Source organism: Pantherophis guttatus, chromosome 4 (genome assembly GCF_059756535.1).
Source record: "Pantherophis guttatus breed Tessera chromosome 4, ASM5975653v1, whole genome shotgun sequence".
NCBI classification, from domain to species: Eukaryota; Metazoa; Chordata; class Lepidosauria; order Squamata; family Colubridae; genus Pantherophis; species Pantherophis guttatus.
Genome location: NC_142066.1, coordinates 54,946,100 through 54,963,766, shown reverse-complemented (window position 1 = coordinate 54,963,766; position 17,667 = coordinate 54,946,100). Strand labels below are relative to the sequence as shown.

At 35.6% G+C, this 17,667-nt stretch overlaps 1 protein-coding gene across 12 annotated transcripts in view; it reads left to right on the top strand.

Moving 5' to 3' along the window:
* The window catches only part of TLK2 (tousled like kinase 2), a 62,883-nt gene extending 48,563 nt beyond the window's left edge, over positions 1–14,320 (top strand). For all 12 annotated transcript variants that reach the window (XM_034415966.3, XM_034415968.3, XM_087894001.1 and 9 more), the window contains 5 exons: positions 1,296–1,465; positions 7,373–7,511; positions 9,581–9,692; positions 10,700–10,807; positions 11,332–14,320. In XM_034415966.3, the coding sequence (XP_034271857.1) occupies positions 1,296–1,465; positions 7,373–7,511; positions 9,581–9,692; positions 10,700–10,807; positions 11,332–11,505 (703 nt within the window). In that variant the 3' untranslated portion in view covers positions 11,506–14,320. The remainder of the gene's footprint in view (positions 1–1,295; positions 1,466–7,372; positions 7,512–9,580; positions 9,693–10,699; positions 10,808–11,331) is intronic.
* Positions 14,321–17,667: the final 3,347 nt, after the last annotated feature.

Below are 17,667 nucleotides of genomic sequence, written 5' to 3'. Positions count from 1 at the left end.
AAAGGTGCTTTTTCAAGTGGCAACTGAATTTGTTTTTCTTTGAAGACATTTTGCTTCTCATCCAAGAAACTTCTTCAGCCCTGGGTTTTATTAACAGATAAAAAATAAAGAAAAATGTGCTTTATGTCAAAGTTAATGTATTTGTATGATAAATCACAGTATTGGTGAAATTAATTAAAAATAACCTGAAAATATTTCCCATTATAAAATGAATCCAAGAAAATTAAATATAATACTACATAACATAGGGCATTTACACATAACAGCATTCCTATTTATTTATGTTACGTGTTTTAGGCCACTTTTCAGCTTAAAAAATACAGTTATACATTCAAAATATACAGGAGATTTTAGTTGCTGAGAATGAGCTTTTCAACAAGTACATGTGACCTATTAAGGACAGCCATGTGCAAGTTGCTCTGAGACTGACTAACATTTCCTGACTAAGAATCGAAGAAGTTTGTCATTTCCAAAGGACAGGAGCTATTATTTTCCAGATATATTAGATGCTATAGTATACTTGTTACCACATTTAAGGACATTTCCCCCAGAATTAAAGAACAATTAATATAGCAAAGAAAGGAAGAACATACTAATATAAAGGGAAAATACAGGCAGCTTTGAGGATTTGACCCTTGGTTCTTATATTAAAAGTGCAGAATTTCAAATTTCAAAACAGTACCTAGAAATGTCAGCAAGAATAGATACTGCCCAAACTTTTTCTTTTCTGGTTTTGAAAGGAATGGTATCAAAATACTACTACAAATATATATAGTGATTAAATGAATAATTTCATATTAAAATTCCAAACGAATTAAGAAAATGCATTCATACAAATTCTATTAAAGCATGTTGCAGGTGAATTCAATATCATTTTAAAAAAATATGTGTGTACATTAATACCAATCAACGTATATAAAAAAGAAAATTATTTTTGGATCAGTAGACACTTAAAATGTTTAAGTATGTCACATCACTCTCATGAAAGTCTGATCAGACATAAAATAACTGATTTTATGTTGCTCCAGCTTATGTTTATCTTTTTTTAGCGGTAAATAAATACACTTTGAAAAAAAGTTCATAGGGTTAAAAACAATAAGGTCTGTCATTTCTTCGCCTTTTGGCTAAGATCAGGTTAATAGGTCTATACATACTATACATTTTTGAGCCATTCATAAATCAATGCAGATTTACAGATCTAGAAAAATCATTATTTGTGATTTCTTAAGTAAACATTAAGTTGATTTTGATACATGCATAAATCATGTTTGATTGTTTGATTTCACTTCCTCCAGGTTTTGTACAGTATTAGAATACTGTGAGGGGAATGATCTTGATTTCTATCTGAAACAGCACAAATTAATGACAGAGAAAGAAGCCCGATCTATAATCATGCAGATTGTAAATGCATTAAAATATTTAAATGAAATCAAGCCACCTATTATTCATTACGATCTCAAACCAGGTAAGTTCATAGTGAAGATAGTACTGCACTATGGGGGAAATAACAGAATATGATGTGTTTTACAGGATTCTGCTTCCTTGACGATTGAATGTGAAATATGTAGTTTGGTTTGATTAGTTAGCAATAACATTTCCAGTTCCCATCACTGTAAACTTCCATAGTTATAACTGGGAACATTGTCAATCCTTTCTCTCTCTTCCAAATGGATACTGCCATTTTGTTACTTTGAAAAGTATTAAATATGCTGCTCCACTTGTAGCGCTAATATCTTCAATGGTAGACAGATGTTATTCTGAAAAGGAGATCAGTAATTATCTTTAAATTTTATTTTTTATTCAGGTTATAACTTGAAGTGCTTTAGTCAACTGGAGTTCATGCGGGGTTTTAATTTAGCTCATGTTTCATGTTCTTTTATCAGTGATGTGAGTTAGACTGGGATGGGAACAAAGATCATGAATGGAAATTATTATTTAGATGATAATGATGATTCTTCTGATCCTGTTTAGCCTTCACATTTATTCCTACAAAGTTATCCTAAAGGAAAACTGCTTTAATTTATTGTGTTACCATTTTGTATGGATGATTTTATGTTTTGATTGAGTGTTATAAGAGAACTTAATTGGAGAGCAACTAAACATTTTAGAAAATTATAGTTGGTTGCACAGCCCACCAGATATTTATACTAGATTTGGCATGTTTGTTCAATCTGTCAAATTTTTCTCAAAATAGGCAAATGTTATTTAATAATATTAAAGGTATTGTCACAGGATATAAACTGTTCCAAATAAATCTATATTTTGCCATTAACTGAAGTTAATTTTGTCAGTGTTCAAGTAGTGCTCCAGACATTTTGGAATTCCACCCAAGGCACCTTATTACTATTGATAATATTTGCTTTTACAACAGTTTTTCTACTTCATTTGCAGATCTCCATGTTTTATGATTTTTTTCCTTTTCTTTGTCTTCTATTCTGTTGTCTCCAGGTATTGCCACATCCACTATCCAGATTTTTTTTTGTCTTTCTTGTCAACAATCATTAAGTCATATGATAGATGCTTGTCTATTTGAATTCTAAAGTCCCACTTTGTGGCCCTATCAGTTCTTCCTTGCAAATAAATGGTTATTTCTTGCAGATATTCCAATACACCATTGTACTGGAGTCAGTCTGTGCCATCTTCTTACAGCAGCTAACTAGGTGGGCCATTGTTTCTTCTGCTTCAACAAACGGAGAGGTGGCATTTGTTGTCTGTTGCTGTTCTCTCAATTCTGCCTATATATACATTCATTATTAAGGCTTGATTATGCAGCCAGAATTAGCCCTTCTGCCACTTAATTCAACTTTCCTGCTTTTAGCCATTGCCAGGTCTTGTTCCTATCTACTTTGCCTCCTATTTTTTTAATGTACTCACTATATAATACTTTGCCTTGCCATGTCTCTTTTTGGTTCTTCATTTAGTCTTTCATATAGACCAGTTTGGTCTCTCCAGTACTTAGTAAATATTCCTGGTACACTAGCTTCAGTGCATTTTCTTTACTGTCCTTCAAATACCCCTCCAATGCCTCTTCTTCAGTTGCCTGGTGTACGTTCCACACCTACCTGTTTTCCTTGGTAAGCAGAATCTTTCAACATTGCTGTGGGGATGATGGACATGATTCATGATAATTTTTCTGGTCTTTCTATCCAGGACTTTTACTTCTGCTTGAGTCCAGTCCACTATTCCACCTCTATATCTAATTATTGGAATTGTCCAGGTTTTGCCTTGGTGATATTTCCTCCATTGAGTTTGGACTTTTAATATCTTCTTCATTCTTATGAAGTATTCACTTCTAACTCTCTTCTTGGCTTCAGTATGCTTGATGTTGTCAGCTTGAAGGATGCCCAGGTATTTGTAGTGATTGTCTTCATCTAAATTCTTGATGTTATTTTCATAAGTCATCTTGATTCCTTCAGTTTTCCATATTTTTCCTGTTGATGGTGGCAGAAGCACATTTGTTCAGTCCAATCCTTTCAGTATCTTGGCTGGGTAAATGAACAATGTTGAGAATCAATTCTATTTCAGGAGGTATTTCTCCATATAGCTTCACATCATCCATGTAAGGGAAATGGGATAGCTTAGCAGATGTTTTTGATGTTTGAGAGCGATGGGTTGATGTGTTCCGTATTATTGACACCAATGCAATAACAAACAGTAGTGGTGGTAGTGAGTCTCCTTGAAAGATTCCTCATTTGATATTAACCTCTCCTAATCTAAACCATTGACCAGCAACTATGTCTTCCATTGTCCCATTGATCTTTATACAAAGCTTCTAATGTTTCTACTGATTCCACTTATTTCTAGGCACCTGATTATTCAATCATATGGCAGAAAGTCAAATGCCTTCTTATAATGAATCCAAGCTACATTCCAGTTGATCTTCCTTGTCTTGCGATTTCCAAAATCATCTTGTCAGTTAGGAGCTGACTGTTCCTCTGCTGTTTGGGCAGTTTCCTTTCTGCTCAAGTGGAAAGAGCTTGTTTTCAACTAGATGCTATTGGACTGCATCAGTTACCACACAGATGCAATCTGAAAGTTATTGCTAAGTAGATAATTGGTTTCTAGTTGCCTGATGCTGCCTCTTTTGCTGGAACTTTCGTTATCAGGTAGGTCTTACCAGAAGTATTTTTTAATTTTACCACTCTGCACCTTGTTGTTAAACTGTTTAGCAATGAATGGGTGTAAACCAGTTAGATGTTTCAATACTACATCATGCAATTCATCTTTACCTAGAGCTGACCAATTCTTGATTTTCCTTGCTCTTTTCTCCATATTTTTTTCTGTTATTACAAATGCATTCGTTCCAGCTTCTTTTTAATTTTTATCCACCTCCTTAAGTTGCATTCTTGATGTATTTCTGCACATTAGTTGATTTGTTTCTTTTAGTAAGCTGGTGCTTATATGTGTTATTACAATATTTGTATCTTGTAATACTTGTGCTAGTTTTTTTTTTTTTTTTTTGAAAAGCTTCAATAGCAACCTTACTGCCAATGTGTTAGAGCCGTGGTGGTGCAGTGATTACAATGCAGAATTACAGGCTACTTCTGTTGACTGCCACCAATTTGGCAGTTCAATTCCCACCAGGCTCAAGGTTGATTCAACCTTCCATCCAGGGGTGAAATGCTCCCGGTTCGGACCGGATCGCCTGATCTGGTAGCGATGGAGGCGGATGGTTCGGAGAACCGGTAGCAAAAATCCCTCTCTCCCCCCCATGCCCAGCTGATCATAAGAGGCTTTTTTTTTTTTTTACTTTTAAAAGCATTTTTTCTACAACCTCTTCGGCTGAAAAAATGCTTTTAAAAGTTAAAAAAAAAAAAGCCTCTGATGATCACGCGGCTCAGCTGGGATCATCAAAGGCTTTTAAAAGCCTCTGATGATCCCAGCTGAGTTGCCTGATCGTCAGAGGCATTTAAAAGAAAAAAAGCCTCTGCCAATCAGGCAACTCAGCTGGGATCGTCAGAGCCTTTTGAAAGCATTTTTTTACATCCTCTTTGCCAAAGAGGTTGTAGAAAAAATGGTTTTAAAAGTTAAAAAAAAAATTGGCCACGTCCACCCAGTCACATTAACCCTACCACCACCAAGCCATGCCCACAGAACCAGTAGTAACAAATTTTAGATTTCACCACTGTTTCCATCCTTCTGAGGTGGGTAAAATGAGGACTCTGTAAACCACTTAGAGAGGGCTGTAAAGCACTGTAAAATGGTATATATGTCTAAATGCTATTGCTTATTTGGTTGTTTTTATACTGTTCTAGATGTTGAATTATTTTTTGTTTTAATTCTTTTTGTGGTAGGAAACTTTGTTCTTTCTTAGGAGAAGGCAGAGGATAGGGTGCCTGTTTGGAAATGAAAATATTCAGTATCTATGCTGTGAATTCACAGCTATCAGTTCTTTAGCTGGTCTTGGCCTTCATACACACAGAGTTCTTCCCAAGACATGGGCTTGGCATGTCAAAATTTTGGAAATGCCTTGAATCTGCTGTTGTGTCCCAACAGAAAGAGAGAAATAATTCTATATCCCCCACCCCATCAAAGCCATCCTGAACAATAACACTCAGCAGTTGCACCAAGGCTGGGCCTGAATTGAATCGACTTCAATCCTAGGGCACAACTGCCAGTCAAAAAGGCCACTTTGTGCCATTCCCCAAGGGAGGGTTACCTTGCAGTCAGCACTCCCCAGGATCTGATTGCGTCACTTACCTTCAGGCAATATCTTTTGTTGTTGTTGCAGGCTCCTGCAGCTTATGTGAGGCTGCTCTAGGTCACATGAGGCCTTCATTCTTGAAGTGGCTTCAAAAATGCTCTTTTGCAGCCTCTGGAAGTTGCATAAAAGCATATCCCATTCTGACATGATTTTCAGAATATAGCTCTTGTGCGCACAGCCTTCAGATGTCCAAAGATACACAAGAATATACCCTATTTACACACGGCCTCCACAGCCTCAAAAATTGCACAAGAACAAGGTGTGTTTTCAAGAATAGTTGTCAGGTGTTGGTGAATACTGGTATGTCACCCAAATGCTGTGGCATGTCAACTTTGACACAGGTGTCATAGTTTTGCCATCACCGAACTAGTATCAGCAGATCTAAGCTATGTTGCCTTTTGTAATTGACATTCCCACCAAATTTTCATTACTGGATAATTTTTACAGATTTTCCAGTGAACTTTTTGGCAACTGTACTATGTCATTATTTGTTTGATCTTGCATGAGCTGTGATCTGTTTCTTCTGCCTCTTTGCACAATCTGCACTTTGAATCATTTGATGATTTCAATTCAGGGCTAGATTATTCTATGTTGAATAGCCTGCTCTTGGACACACAAAATTACGGTAATTGTCAGATTATTTCTTTAATGTTCCAGTTTTATGCTATTGCCAGGTTTTATCCTTATCCATTTTGATCTTATGTAGAAATTGGCCATAATGCTTCTGCTTGACTGCATTCTGGTTATGTTTTTATTATATTATTTTGATACTCATATTTTGTTTTCTGCACATTCATTAAGGTCCACTTTTTAATTTGCATCAGTGCTTGTCCTTGGCTTTCTTTTAAATAATCAGCCAGTGAATGTTTTTTTTTCTTCAATAGTTTGACTTGAGGTAAACCTCTACCTCCATTTCTGCACGGCAGGTATACAATATCAATATAACAGTAGAGATAAAATGAATAATAAATAATCAACAGTTTTCTTGTTTTGTAGTCCAAACTATCCAGTTAAAATTCCAACAGTATATCACATCATGGGTATAGCCCAGATAATAATGATTTTGATGGTGTTTCCATCATCTTCAGCACTTTTTTCACTCTAGATGTATTATTTACTAATCACATTTTAACTTGTTCATGTTCGATGTTATCCAACTGTAAAATACTTGTAGGCTTCTTCATGATGGCTCCTGATCATTTCACCTTTTTAATTCCATTACTATTCATGATTTTATCTCAATTTATTGCTACTGTAGTACATTTCTTTAGGTCAAATTCCATTGCTGTGTCTGTGCTAAAAATCGTTACAGTAATTTATCCATGACTGACAATAGTTTCTGTTTTTCCACAAAGCTATAGATTATCCATATAAAGCAAATGTGAGATTTTATTAGCATATTTGATGTTTGATAGCCACAATTTCTTTTTTAATTATTATTATGTGCCATTTCCCTTCACCTATTAGTTTATCCTGTAACATTACATCTAAGGAGAGTTTCTCTTGGACATGAGAAAATATCTACATTAAGTTTTGGGAAAGAAGCCGGTGCATTTTTTTACCTTTTAGGTTAATTCAACAAGGTATCACATTGATTGAAAAGAATTATTTTGCTATGCTATCCCCCCTAATAAGCCTGTTCAACTTCAATTTTTTTTTCCTGCCCAGGAAACATCCTCTTGGTAAATGGTACTGCTTGTGGTGAAATTAAAATCACTGACTTCGGCCTCTCAAAAATCATGGACGATGACAGTTACAATTCAGTTGATGGCATGGAGCTGACATCTCAAGGAGCTGGTACATACTGGTGGGTATATAATCTGTTTTTTGTCTTGCATAGTCCATAATATTTTAAAAATACATGTCTTTAAAACTTGAGGAAAAACAGAGAAAAACATACATTTTTCCAAAAGGTTTTTGTAAAGTAGGAGAAATAATGAGGACAGTATATTGGATTACTATATCAAAATCAGTTTTTAGAGGAAATTAGATATCTTAGTATGCAAAACAACTCAGAAAATAGTTCTCTAGAATGTACATTCTGAGTTCTCTAGAGAACCTCAGAATATTCTATTCCTAAATAATTGAGTTTTGCACATTCTTAGTTTTTCCAACTCAATTAACAATCTGACATATTGAAAAGATTTTTCAAAAGATTCTTCTTCTTATGCCATATCCGTCATTGGATGTTGGCGATCCTATTTTATCACAGCCACACGAAAAAGTGCTGCTGAGTTTTGTCAAAAACAGTCCCTTAGATTTTGAAGCCATGATGTTCTTCTGCCTGGAACTCATTTGCCTTCAATCTTTCCCTGGAGGGTTAAATGAAATATGCTGTATTTTTGCAGGTGTTGGATCGCATCTCCAAAATATTCTAACTTTTGCTTTTTTATAGTTTTGATGATTTCCCTTGGCTTGCCCAGGCAGCTTATCACTCCTCATTTCAAAAGTTTAGACACATGTAAATATTTAAGGGATCTTCTTTGTAAAATTTATAGCAGAATCCTTAGTGATTTTCAAAGACCTATTTGAATATATGAGAAAGGCCATCTCTTGCTTCATTTCTAAACTATGGACATCTCAGGACAACAGAAAAAGTATTCTATGAATATTTAACAGAAAAATCATTGCAAAAGATGTGCTTATTTTTGTATATTTTTACTATGGAAATTAATTTGAAAAAATAATAAAAATCATAATCATGAATATTTTTCTTTAGACTAGCTGGTAGGTAGGCAAGTCAGTATAGCTTATTACCACATCTAAATTTGTAGACCTGGAACAAAAAATTGAGAGAATAACAATCTATTTCAATATCCCAGTATTTCCTTTTAAAAGGCCCTATTATATCTGAGATGAAAATTACAGAACATTGGATAGTTTGTTCCAAGCTTGAAATACTCAAAATTTCCATTTCAAGTTCAGAACATTTTATCTACATTCTACACATATTTGACTGCAGCTGTTTGAAGAGCACAGTGTCTGAGAATCCTGAATGGGTAATAAGGTGAACATTATAGCTGGCCACTGATACACCATATACTTCCAAAGAAAAGCAAATCAGAAGTGTTCTGGTTGTGGTAGCTTACTTGAAATATAAGATGTATGATCTTTTGCCTGACCTGAACAAGTAAGCAATACTGTAAGATGTGGTCAGACTAAAGATCACTTGAGGATATGTACTTCAGGTATAGTGTCCTTTCCTTGTAAACCAACAAATCAGTTAAAGCAACATATTTGAGAATACTTGCTGTTTATCCTTTATCACCCAAATTGTAATGTTAGCCCTGGTTATAACATTATAAATAACACTCCAGAAAATGCAGATCCATTGATGTAAAACAGGTGTGAAGAACATCTTTGGAGCCCATAGGTTGAACATACAGAAGTGTGGCATAAAATCCATAGCATTTGCATATTGGGTAGTACAGGAAATTTGGCAATAACTGTAATGTTTGTATCATTATTTCAGTAATTGAACATATATTAATAAAGCCAGCTGATTTCCTATGCTTGATTTTTTATTGTTTCAGAATAATTTTGCTATTTACAACTGAATTGTTCTAATAGAGAGCTGAAGTAGAGACATTTTATTCAACTTTAAATCAAAGAAGCAAGTTAAAGCAAATTGGTATCTTGCTGCTATTTCTGCAACAACAACAAAAGTTAATGGAAATTTATAATGGTTGTTTCAATGTATACCATATAGAACCAGAACATTCCCTGATAAGCAAAAAGAAAAAAAAGGGGGGGGGATTTTATCCATATGAAATTCAGTAATAGACCTTGGATGAAATACATTCTGTGACATAAATGGTTAATGGTGGAAAAAATGGGCATTTAAAATAAATGTAGCTATTGCTTTCTCTTCCTCAGGTATCTGCCGCCTGAATGTTTTGTGGTTGGAAAAGAGCCTCCAAAGATTTCAAATAAAGTGGATGTTTGGTCAGTAGGAGTTATCTTCTACCAGTGTCTTTATGGCAGAAAAGTAAGTGGAAGGGCAACTAAGGTATTGCAAAAATATTCAGTCACTTTAGGCTAAGTCTTACGTGCATTCAATTACAGTTCCTAAAATTAGGAAGAGTGCGGTTGATATATTTTCTATCTAACAAATTTTATTAAAAAGTATAAGCTTTCATGAGCTACAGGTTTCTAAAAATCTTAACATCTGGTTTAAATGTTAAAGCACATATTCTATCTGCTGATATAACTTATATTTGTGCAAATAGATTCTGTTAAAAATGTCTGTGCTTACATATTAAAAGTTTCTAAATTTAACAAATTTGTATTTTGCCATTAATACCAAGGATTACCAGTAGTTATAAGTAATACATACTAACATTAAAACACTTCCATTGTTAAAACTGTTAGATCTATATTATATATAAAACATAGTTAACCAACAATATGAATATTTTGAAGACTTCAATCATTTATTTTTATTCATGAAATGTAATATTTTAAATAAATCTTGATTGGCTGTCTAACTCATAAAGGAATGTCAGATGAAATTTGGGAAAGGAGATATGATATAAAGGAAAATGAAAGGATTTCTGAAAAAATATACTTGAAATTTGATCAATGATTACAGCTAGCAGTTTTGTTTCATACTTCAAATGCAATTCACTATCAGTGAAGAAATTCAGGTAAAGCATTCTCCACAGATAATGGCCAAACTTTGCCTAGAACACATCCAGCAAAGGAGAGCCACGATTTTTCTTGTTAATTGGTTCCACTATTGAACTGCTCTTACTATTAGGAGGTGTTCCTCCCATTCAGGTTTCTTACAATAACTTGACCATTATTCCATGCCTGGACAATAGTGAATGGCCTTCTGTATGATCCTTTTCAATAGAGCAGAATGTTCTCATATCCCTTCTTTTTCATCTTTTCTCAAAGCTAAATACATAGCTTCCTCATTTTCTTCTCCTAGAAATTTTTAGTTCTGTAGTCATCCTTGTAACCCTTTCTTGCACTTTTTCTTTTCTTCTGCAGCCCTTTGGTCACAACCAATCTCAGCAAGATATTCTGCAGGAAAACACAATCCTTAAAGCTACGGAAGTACAGTTTCCTCCTAAGCCAGTGGTAACGCCAGAAGCAAAGGTAAAAATAGTTATATTTGGTACAGGGGAATAGGATTAGTCTGTTTTTAGGGATTTGTTTAATTCTCCTATTGGAGGAAAAAGCACTGAATTTTTGAGTCTATTGACTATTTGAATTGCTTATCACCTACTTCTCACTGGGGGGGGGGGAATGTTCTTGCATTCCATAAACTTGTTATCTGCTTATCTTTCTTCCATTGATCTAAGTTCTTTAAAACAGATAAAAGACCAGTGAAATAAATGTAGGGAAGCTAAAATAAATGTTGAATAGCTGCCTTTCAATCAGATTTTTTAGGAGGAATGCCTATATCACAAATGAAAACTTGACCTGGAGAAATCTATTTGGGACAAATTTCATACAACAGGAAGATTTTTCAATAACTTTAGTTTGTTATAACACTTCGTTAACATACAAATTTGATTTGTTTTTGATAGTGCTGCTAATTTCTTCCCTTTACAAAAGGGGGAGAGTACCAATTTTCATTTTTGGTACCTATTTTCTCCTTGTCTTTCATTATCTTTTAGGCATTTATTAGGCGTTGTCTGGCATATAGGAAGGAAGATCGGATAGATGTCCAGCAATTGGCATGTGACCCCTACTTGCTTCCTCATATCCGCAAATCTGTATCAACAAGCAGCCCAGCTGGAGCTGCTGTCGCCTCAACTTCTGGATCTTCTAATAACAGCTCTTCAAACTGAGCAGGAACAATAGGCCAATACATATATATATAACTGGAACTGCAGAAGGAAACAGAGAGTCAGACATGTTTTGAGATGCAGCCTTGGGATTGGCAAGAAGTCCACAAAATGGCTCCAAGAAACCAGGATCAGGTTCTTTGTTTTTCTCTTGCATTCTTATCCCATCCGTAGAGCAAGGCATCATTGATTCTCAGTAAGGATTATGGCAACTTAAGCTAAGTAGCCAAGGAAAAGAAGATTGGTTGGTCTAGTGCTAAGCAATTGCAAAGGCACTATTTGCTCTGGGCAGTGAAAGGAAAAAGATGGTTCCATGTACCGTGAACTTCCAAACACTACAGACCCAGAGTGCGGTTCCATGATGCAGGGTGCACACACCTAGTGTGAAGAAATGTGGTTTTGGTGGCAGGGTAAAGGGGCTGGAGACAGTCCACCGTCAATATTTAAAATATATTTTTTTCTTTTTTGTAAGACTACATCTCACTGGAGGGAAGGGAAAGAAACCACATAGGTCAATGGTATGAGGTTGCACTGAAGGTTGATATAGGATTTTTGCACTCTACAAGAGAATGCAGTGCCTGCCTATTGACAGCACCAGCATTAGCATGTTATCCCAAATAATTTCATCTTTAATAAAAAAAAATGTTTTTTGGATACAAGATGAATTAAATAGCAAGTCAGTGTGGCAGCAATTTTTCCTTAGAGTGACTTCATAATCTATGAGAAAGGAATGCAATGCAGCATTTAGATAACAACTGTGAGCTTAGATTTCTCTCCCCTCTCAGCATCCTAAGAAAGTTACTATTTTGTCAGGAATTTGACAGTTGTCAGCTCTTCCCTTTGAATAAATGTAGAATTTCTCATTTTTTTTTCTTTCCCTACCTAATTCTTTGATCCATTCATTGATGTTTCCTTTAGAAAACTGTGCTCTCTTTAACATGCACACAAATGCTAGCTCTAGCAAATCCTTTAGCCAAAGTTCTTATCCATCCTGATTTTTCATATTTGCTTTCTGCATTGTTTTGGATGCATTTGCTGCATTTACATCTTGAAAGAAGTGTATGTAGAAGAGGCAGACTTTTCCAATCTTCTGTCTTGTGTTTAATTTTCTTCTCGGTTAAGAAGTGGTTTTTTTTAATATTCTTTACTTTTTCATCTTCTAAAAAAAACCTTAAAACCAAAGAAGAATCCAGTTGCTTGAAACTTGTGGCAAAACGCTACTCCTGCAAATAGCTAAAAGGATGTTTGCTGCAAATTATTTGAGCAGTACTGTATGATCAAGTACCCTGGTACAGACCTCAGTTCTTCACTTACAGCTGATGATTCTCAGTCCTCCCTTAATTTCTTATAGGTAATAATACAAACAGAAGCAGTCAGGGGCCAAACATTTTGAAAGTCAAGAGAATTAGGAGGAGAGAGCAAAATTGGACATAAGGGCTTTGTATGTAAACTAATATGAGGATATCCTCTGCATACGTTTGCAGATCAGATGACTAAGACCTGATTATTAAGTCTATTTGGGGTCCCGACCCTTCCTTCTGAAGCAGCACAGTGCATGCACCATTCGGTCAGAAGATGATTCTCATACTTAAATGGAATTAAATGAGCCTGTATAAAGAGTAAGGAAACGCAATATGTCACTATTACAACTGAAGATACCATAAGAAAGCTCATAGTGGTCATCTTTAAAATAATCTCCTCCAAATATATGACTACCTTTAGAATGGGAGTTTCTCATCAGTATGATATGTTGTCAAAGCTTTGAAGGACCGTGTCTTCCTTTTTTCTTTCTCACTCAATCATAGTTCTTGCTTCTTTTCCTAGACAAACAACTGATACTTAAGCATCTTTTACTGGAGATAAAATGTAAGCAGTTTCCAGGATTATCTAGATTTCTAGTGAATCACATCCATTGCACCTATTTCTTCCAATAAAGTTAATTACCTCTGAAAACATATGAAAATAATGTCTTTTTTGTTTTGTTTTGTTTTTCCCCTTCTCCCAGTTTTCAGTTTGCTTTTTTCTCTTAAAAGAAGCCAACTCACATGTCTTATTTCTTTCAGGGTTCATATGTGCCATGGTTACTTATTGCTCTTTCACCAAAATGCAGCTCATATTAACTGTCAAAATACATAGGCAGAAATGACTGCTGCCATGACAAGATATAGCTGCTTTCAGCTTGTTGGACATAATGGTTGACATATCTCATCTATTTTGGGATTGAGTTTGGTTTATTTTTCCATAGCTGAATGCAAAATATGAAAGATTGTCTATGTCAGTGCTCAGGTCTAACATTGTAGCGTTTTGCTCTCCATATTTCTTACTTGGAAAGATAGATAGAAATCTGCATTTCATATATCAGTTAGTTGATTCTTGATCATTAGCAGAAATCCTACCCCAAATAAAACTTACAGTACTTAATTTTGCTTTAAAAGGAATCTCAATCAATCATAATATTTAAAATCGCAATGACTCCCCCTCTCCCTCCTCCGCTCACCCATTAAATAATAGCTGTCTGATATATTGATCTTCATTCATTGTACCTGAGCAGAAGCTTCTACACTTTTCATGGAGTTCATCAGTAAACCAGGCTAAATCATTCTGGAAGAGAAATACAGACTGTGAGTTTTTCATTTCTTTAAGCGGTTGCTGAATTGTTTTATTTTGGGTATCCAAGCCTTTTTGTTGCCACACTGTTCATTTAACTGAAAGGGAAAAAGAAAGGTGTATGGATTTGTAACTTGAAACTAGGCCAGACTGTTTTGGCTTTGCCCTACAGACAAAAATATGGATATTAAACACGTTTTCAAAAATGCAATCTTTTCACTTGCCTTGTTTTATATTTAAGCTGCATTATTGTTATGAAAGGCATGAAAATCCCAAGCTGTATAAAAGACACTCATTGGTCCTGATGAAACAATATAGCAAATAGTTTGTTGGAGTCCACAAAAATTTTAAAAATATGTAATTTTCCTTCTCTAATAGGAAGATCTGATAGATTTGTAAGTCAGTTGTAAAAATGAATAAAGCAATGTGGGCAGAAATGAAGTGCTACCTTCCCTTAAACATAAATAGCCCTGTAAATGGTTCCTCAAATGCCAAGAGCTTTGAATTGGAGGCCAAATCCATCATACTGGGAAAATCTCCATGATTGTTTGCCTTAAAAAGTATTATATCAGAAATGCCTACTGAAATTTTAGAACTTTCTCTAGATAGATATTTGGACAGGACTTCGCTTCCCAATATAATATAGGCCACTCATAATTCCTGAAGGCAGCAACATACTGAGTTCCTGAGCTAAAAACCAACTCTACTAATTTTACTTTTTGCTGTAATTTTTTCCAATAACAGTAAGATCGTTCCCAGGGTTGAGCTCTTTATTTTGAAATAAAATTTCCCCATCCATTAGTACAGAAATTTAGTGATAAGAGCCCTACAACAGACTAAGCATGACTACCTAAAGCTATGCATACTTCAAGAATTATTGCATTCAGAAACTGCTTTGGATCTCACCTAAACACAGTTCCTCATTTCTATTGATTAAAGGTGTCTTCTATTTTTCACACTTGCACCAAAATGATGTCACCCTTTAAGGAAGTAACGATTCCTTAAAACAGTAGCAAATGATTCCTTTGATTTTGTTTTAAAGCGCAACATTTTTTTTCACCCTTATGTATGCAAAAGCCTAAAGAAATCAGGCTCCTTTAATGAATTGCAGAGAAGTGCTGTTCTCATGTAACATTTGAAATAATTTCAACATTTGAAACTTACAAAATCCTTATAATTTTTTAGCTTATGAGATGCCAGCCTGTGATAAATTACTGGCGTTATCATGTCCAAAAATATATCCTACTGGAAGTGGTTCATTATATCTTCTTGCAGCACATTGTTTTACTTTTTTTTCCCTAAAATATTTTACTTTCCTTTTCCTTAAGAAAAGGAAGGCAAATTTTCAAACAAGATAAAAATCTAATGATCACAAACAACCTATAAATAAGTTTATCATATCTGTAACCTTCACCTGGGTGAAAACCTAGTCAAACCTAGAAAATGATGAAACCATTACTTCTGAGGGAATGAAATTTGGGGAAGTTGTGGCTGTGTCAGAGTTGCAAGGCTGCTGCTGCAATCGTGATACATATTTTCAAAATTCCATGATATTTTCCAAACCACTTGTGCAATCCCTCAATTCTCCCCTTCTCAGAAATAGCCACAACCTGCCTGGCTGGGAAGAGGGAGAGAAGGAAAGGAAAAGGAGGGAGGGAGGAAAAAAGAATGGAAGAAAGGAAATGCTCACTGCCAGATTCCTACAAGATAATTCAGTGGAGAAGCCTATAGAAGTCAGAAGTAGGTCTCACTCCCATTGATTTTTTTGCTCTCCACTGATAATCCTGTTTAAGCAAACATCTGAAACAATAACATGTGATCCTTATTTGCAACAAGAGATTAGCTTGACATCTTCCCACAAGCGAATTGGAACACTTGCAGGGAAAAAGTCAGTGGGGATCATGTTACAGCTGATGCTGGAAGTGTGTCAATACCTTTGGACTTGCAACTTCCTAGCAAACTTGCCGGAAAGGTTGCAGGTTGCATCTGTACTACACAAATATACACAACAAAATGCTTCAAAATGCAAGAAAGATCCCTTTTCATGTATCCCATGTAAATCTATGTAATATGTTTGGGAAAAGTTTCCCAGGCCTCCGCCCCCACATAAAAACTGCAATTATAAGCCCTCTACTAAAGCTGCCCACACTTAGTCCAGGAGAGCTGAACAATGATGTTCTATCTATTTCTGGAAAAAATTAGAAGATTGCCTTGCAGCTTTAAACTAATATAGCTGATAAAGTATATGGGACCCGTTTCAATCTGGCTTTTGGCTACGGCATTGCAACAAGGTGAGGAAGTACACCAGGGGTGGGTTCCACTTACCTTTACTATCGGTTCACAACGGGGCCATGCTTGCTTCATTCACATGCGTGCTCTTCTGCACATGTGCAGAAGCATTTTGGTGATGTCGGGGTCGGTGGGGCAACCCACCACGGAAGTACACCTTGCTGCAATGTACATGTACACCTGCAAGTACATCTGGGAGAGTCCATTAGGAATTATTACTGAGAAGACCTGTCATAGCACAGCTATCTCACAAACTTCATGAAAGAGATGAACTTAGGGCAAACACTCTGAACAACACATGTATGTTCAATGCTTGCAAAGTACTGTCTAAAATACCCCCAGTGCTGCACAGTAAAGCTCTATAACACAAATGCAAGAGTTTAAGTCTACTAATTAACCTGGACCTTTTGGCAATTTTCAGTACGTCAATTACAGTACTTTCTGGATTACATAATACAATATTGTATAGTGGTGACATATGGGAGTACCATTCCCCAGTAATTCCAATCCTTTGTACCCAAAACTGATGCAGGGGGGATTATTATTGATCAATATCTACCCAGTTGACCCACTTAATCAGAATCTACATCTGGGCTCCCCAGCCTTTTTGGTTCTGTGGACCGATCGTTTCAGCCGGGGTGGGGGTGTTGAATGATTTCGTATGCACAACATAAATCCTGTGCATATGCTTCAAATGCTCGCTTGCTGCTTCAATGGCCCAGTTCTCAATAGGGTCCTGGGGTTGGGGACCCCTGTTCTATATGAAAATGTTTGGGGGAGATCATGCCAGAGATCATTTGAAATGGGGTGCCAATATACTGATGATACTTGGTTCTATTGCTCCTTTTTTCTCTTTCCTTTTCAAATTTGCTACTGTGTTTCCCCAAAAATAAGACCCTGTTTTATATTTTTTTGAACCCTGAAATAAGCGCTTGGCCTTATTGCCATGCACTCAAAAGCCCGATTGGCCTTATTATTGGGGGATGTCTTATTTTGGGGGAAACAGGGTAAGTATGAGTGAAAGTTATAAAAAAAAAAAAGACAAAGGTGCAAATAAGTATGAAATTACAATTATTGACTAATGTTTAGTCAGTTTTGGACACGATTCTATTTCTGAAAGAGCAAGTCCACACTCTGGGAATGCTCCTTAATCCTCAGCTGTCACTGAATTCTTAGATGACAACTGCAACAAGGAGTATTTTCATACAAAGCTAGTATGCCAACTATGAAACTTTCAAAGCTAGTGGAGATTTGGTCGTCCATACCTTA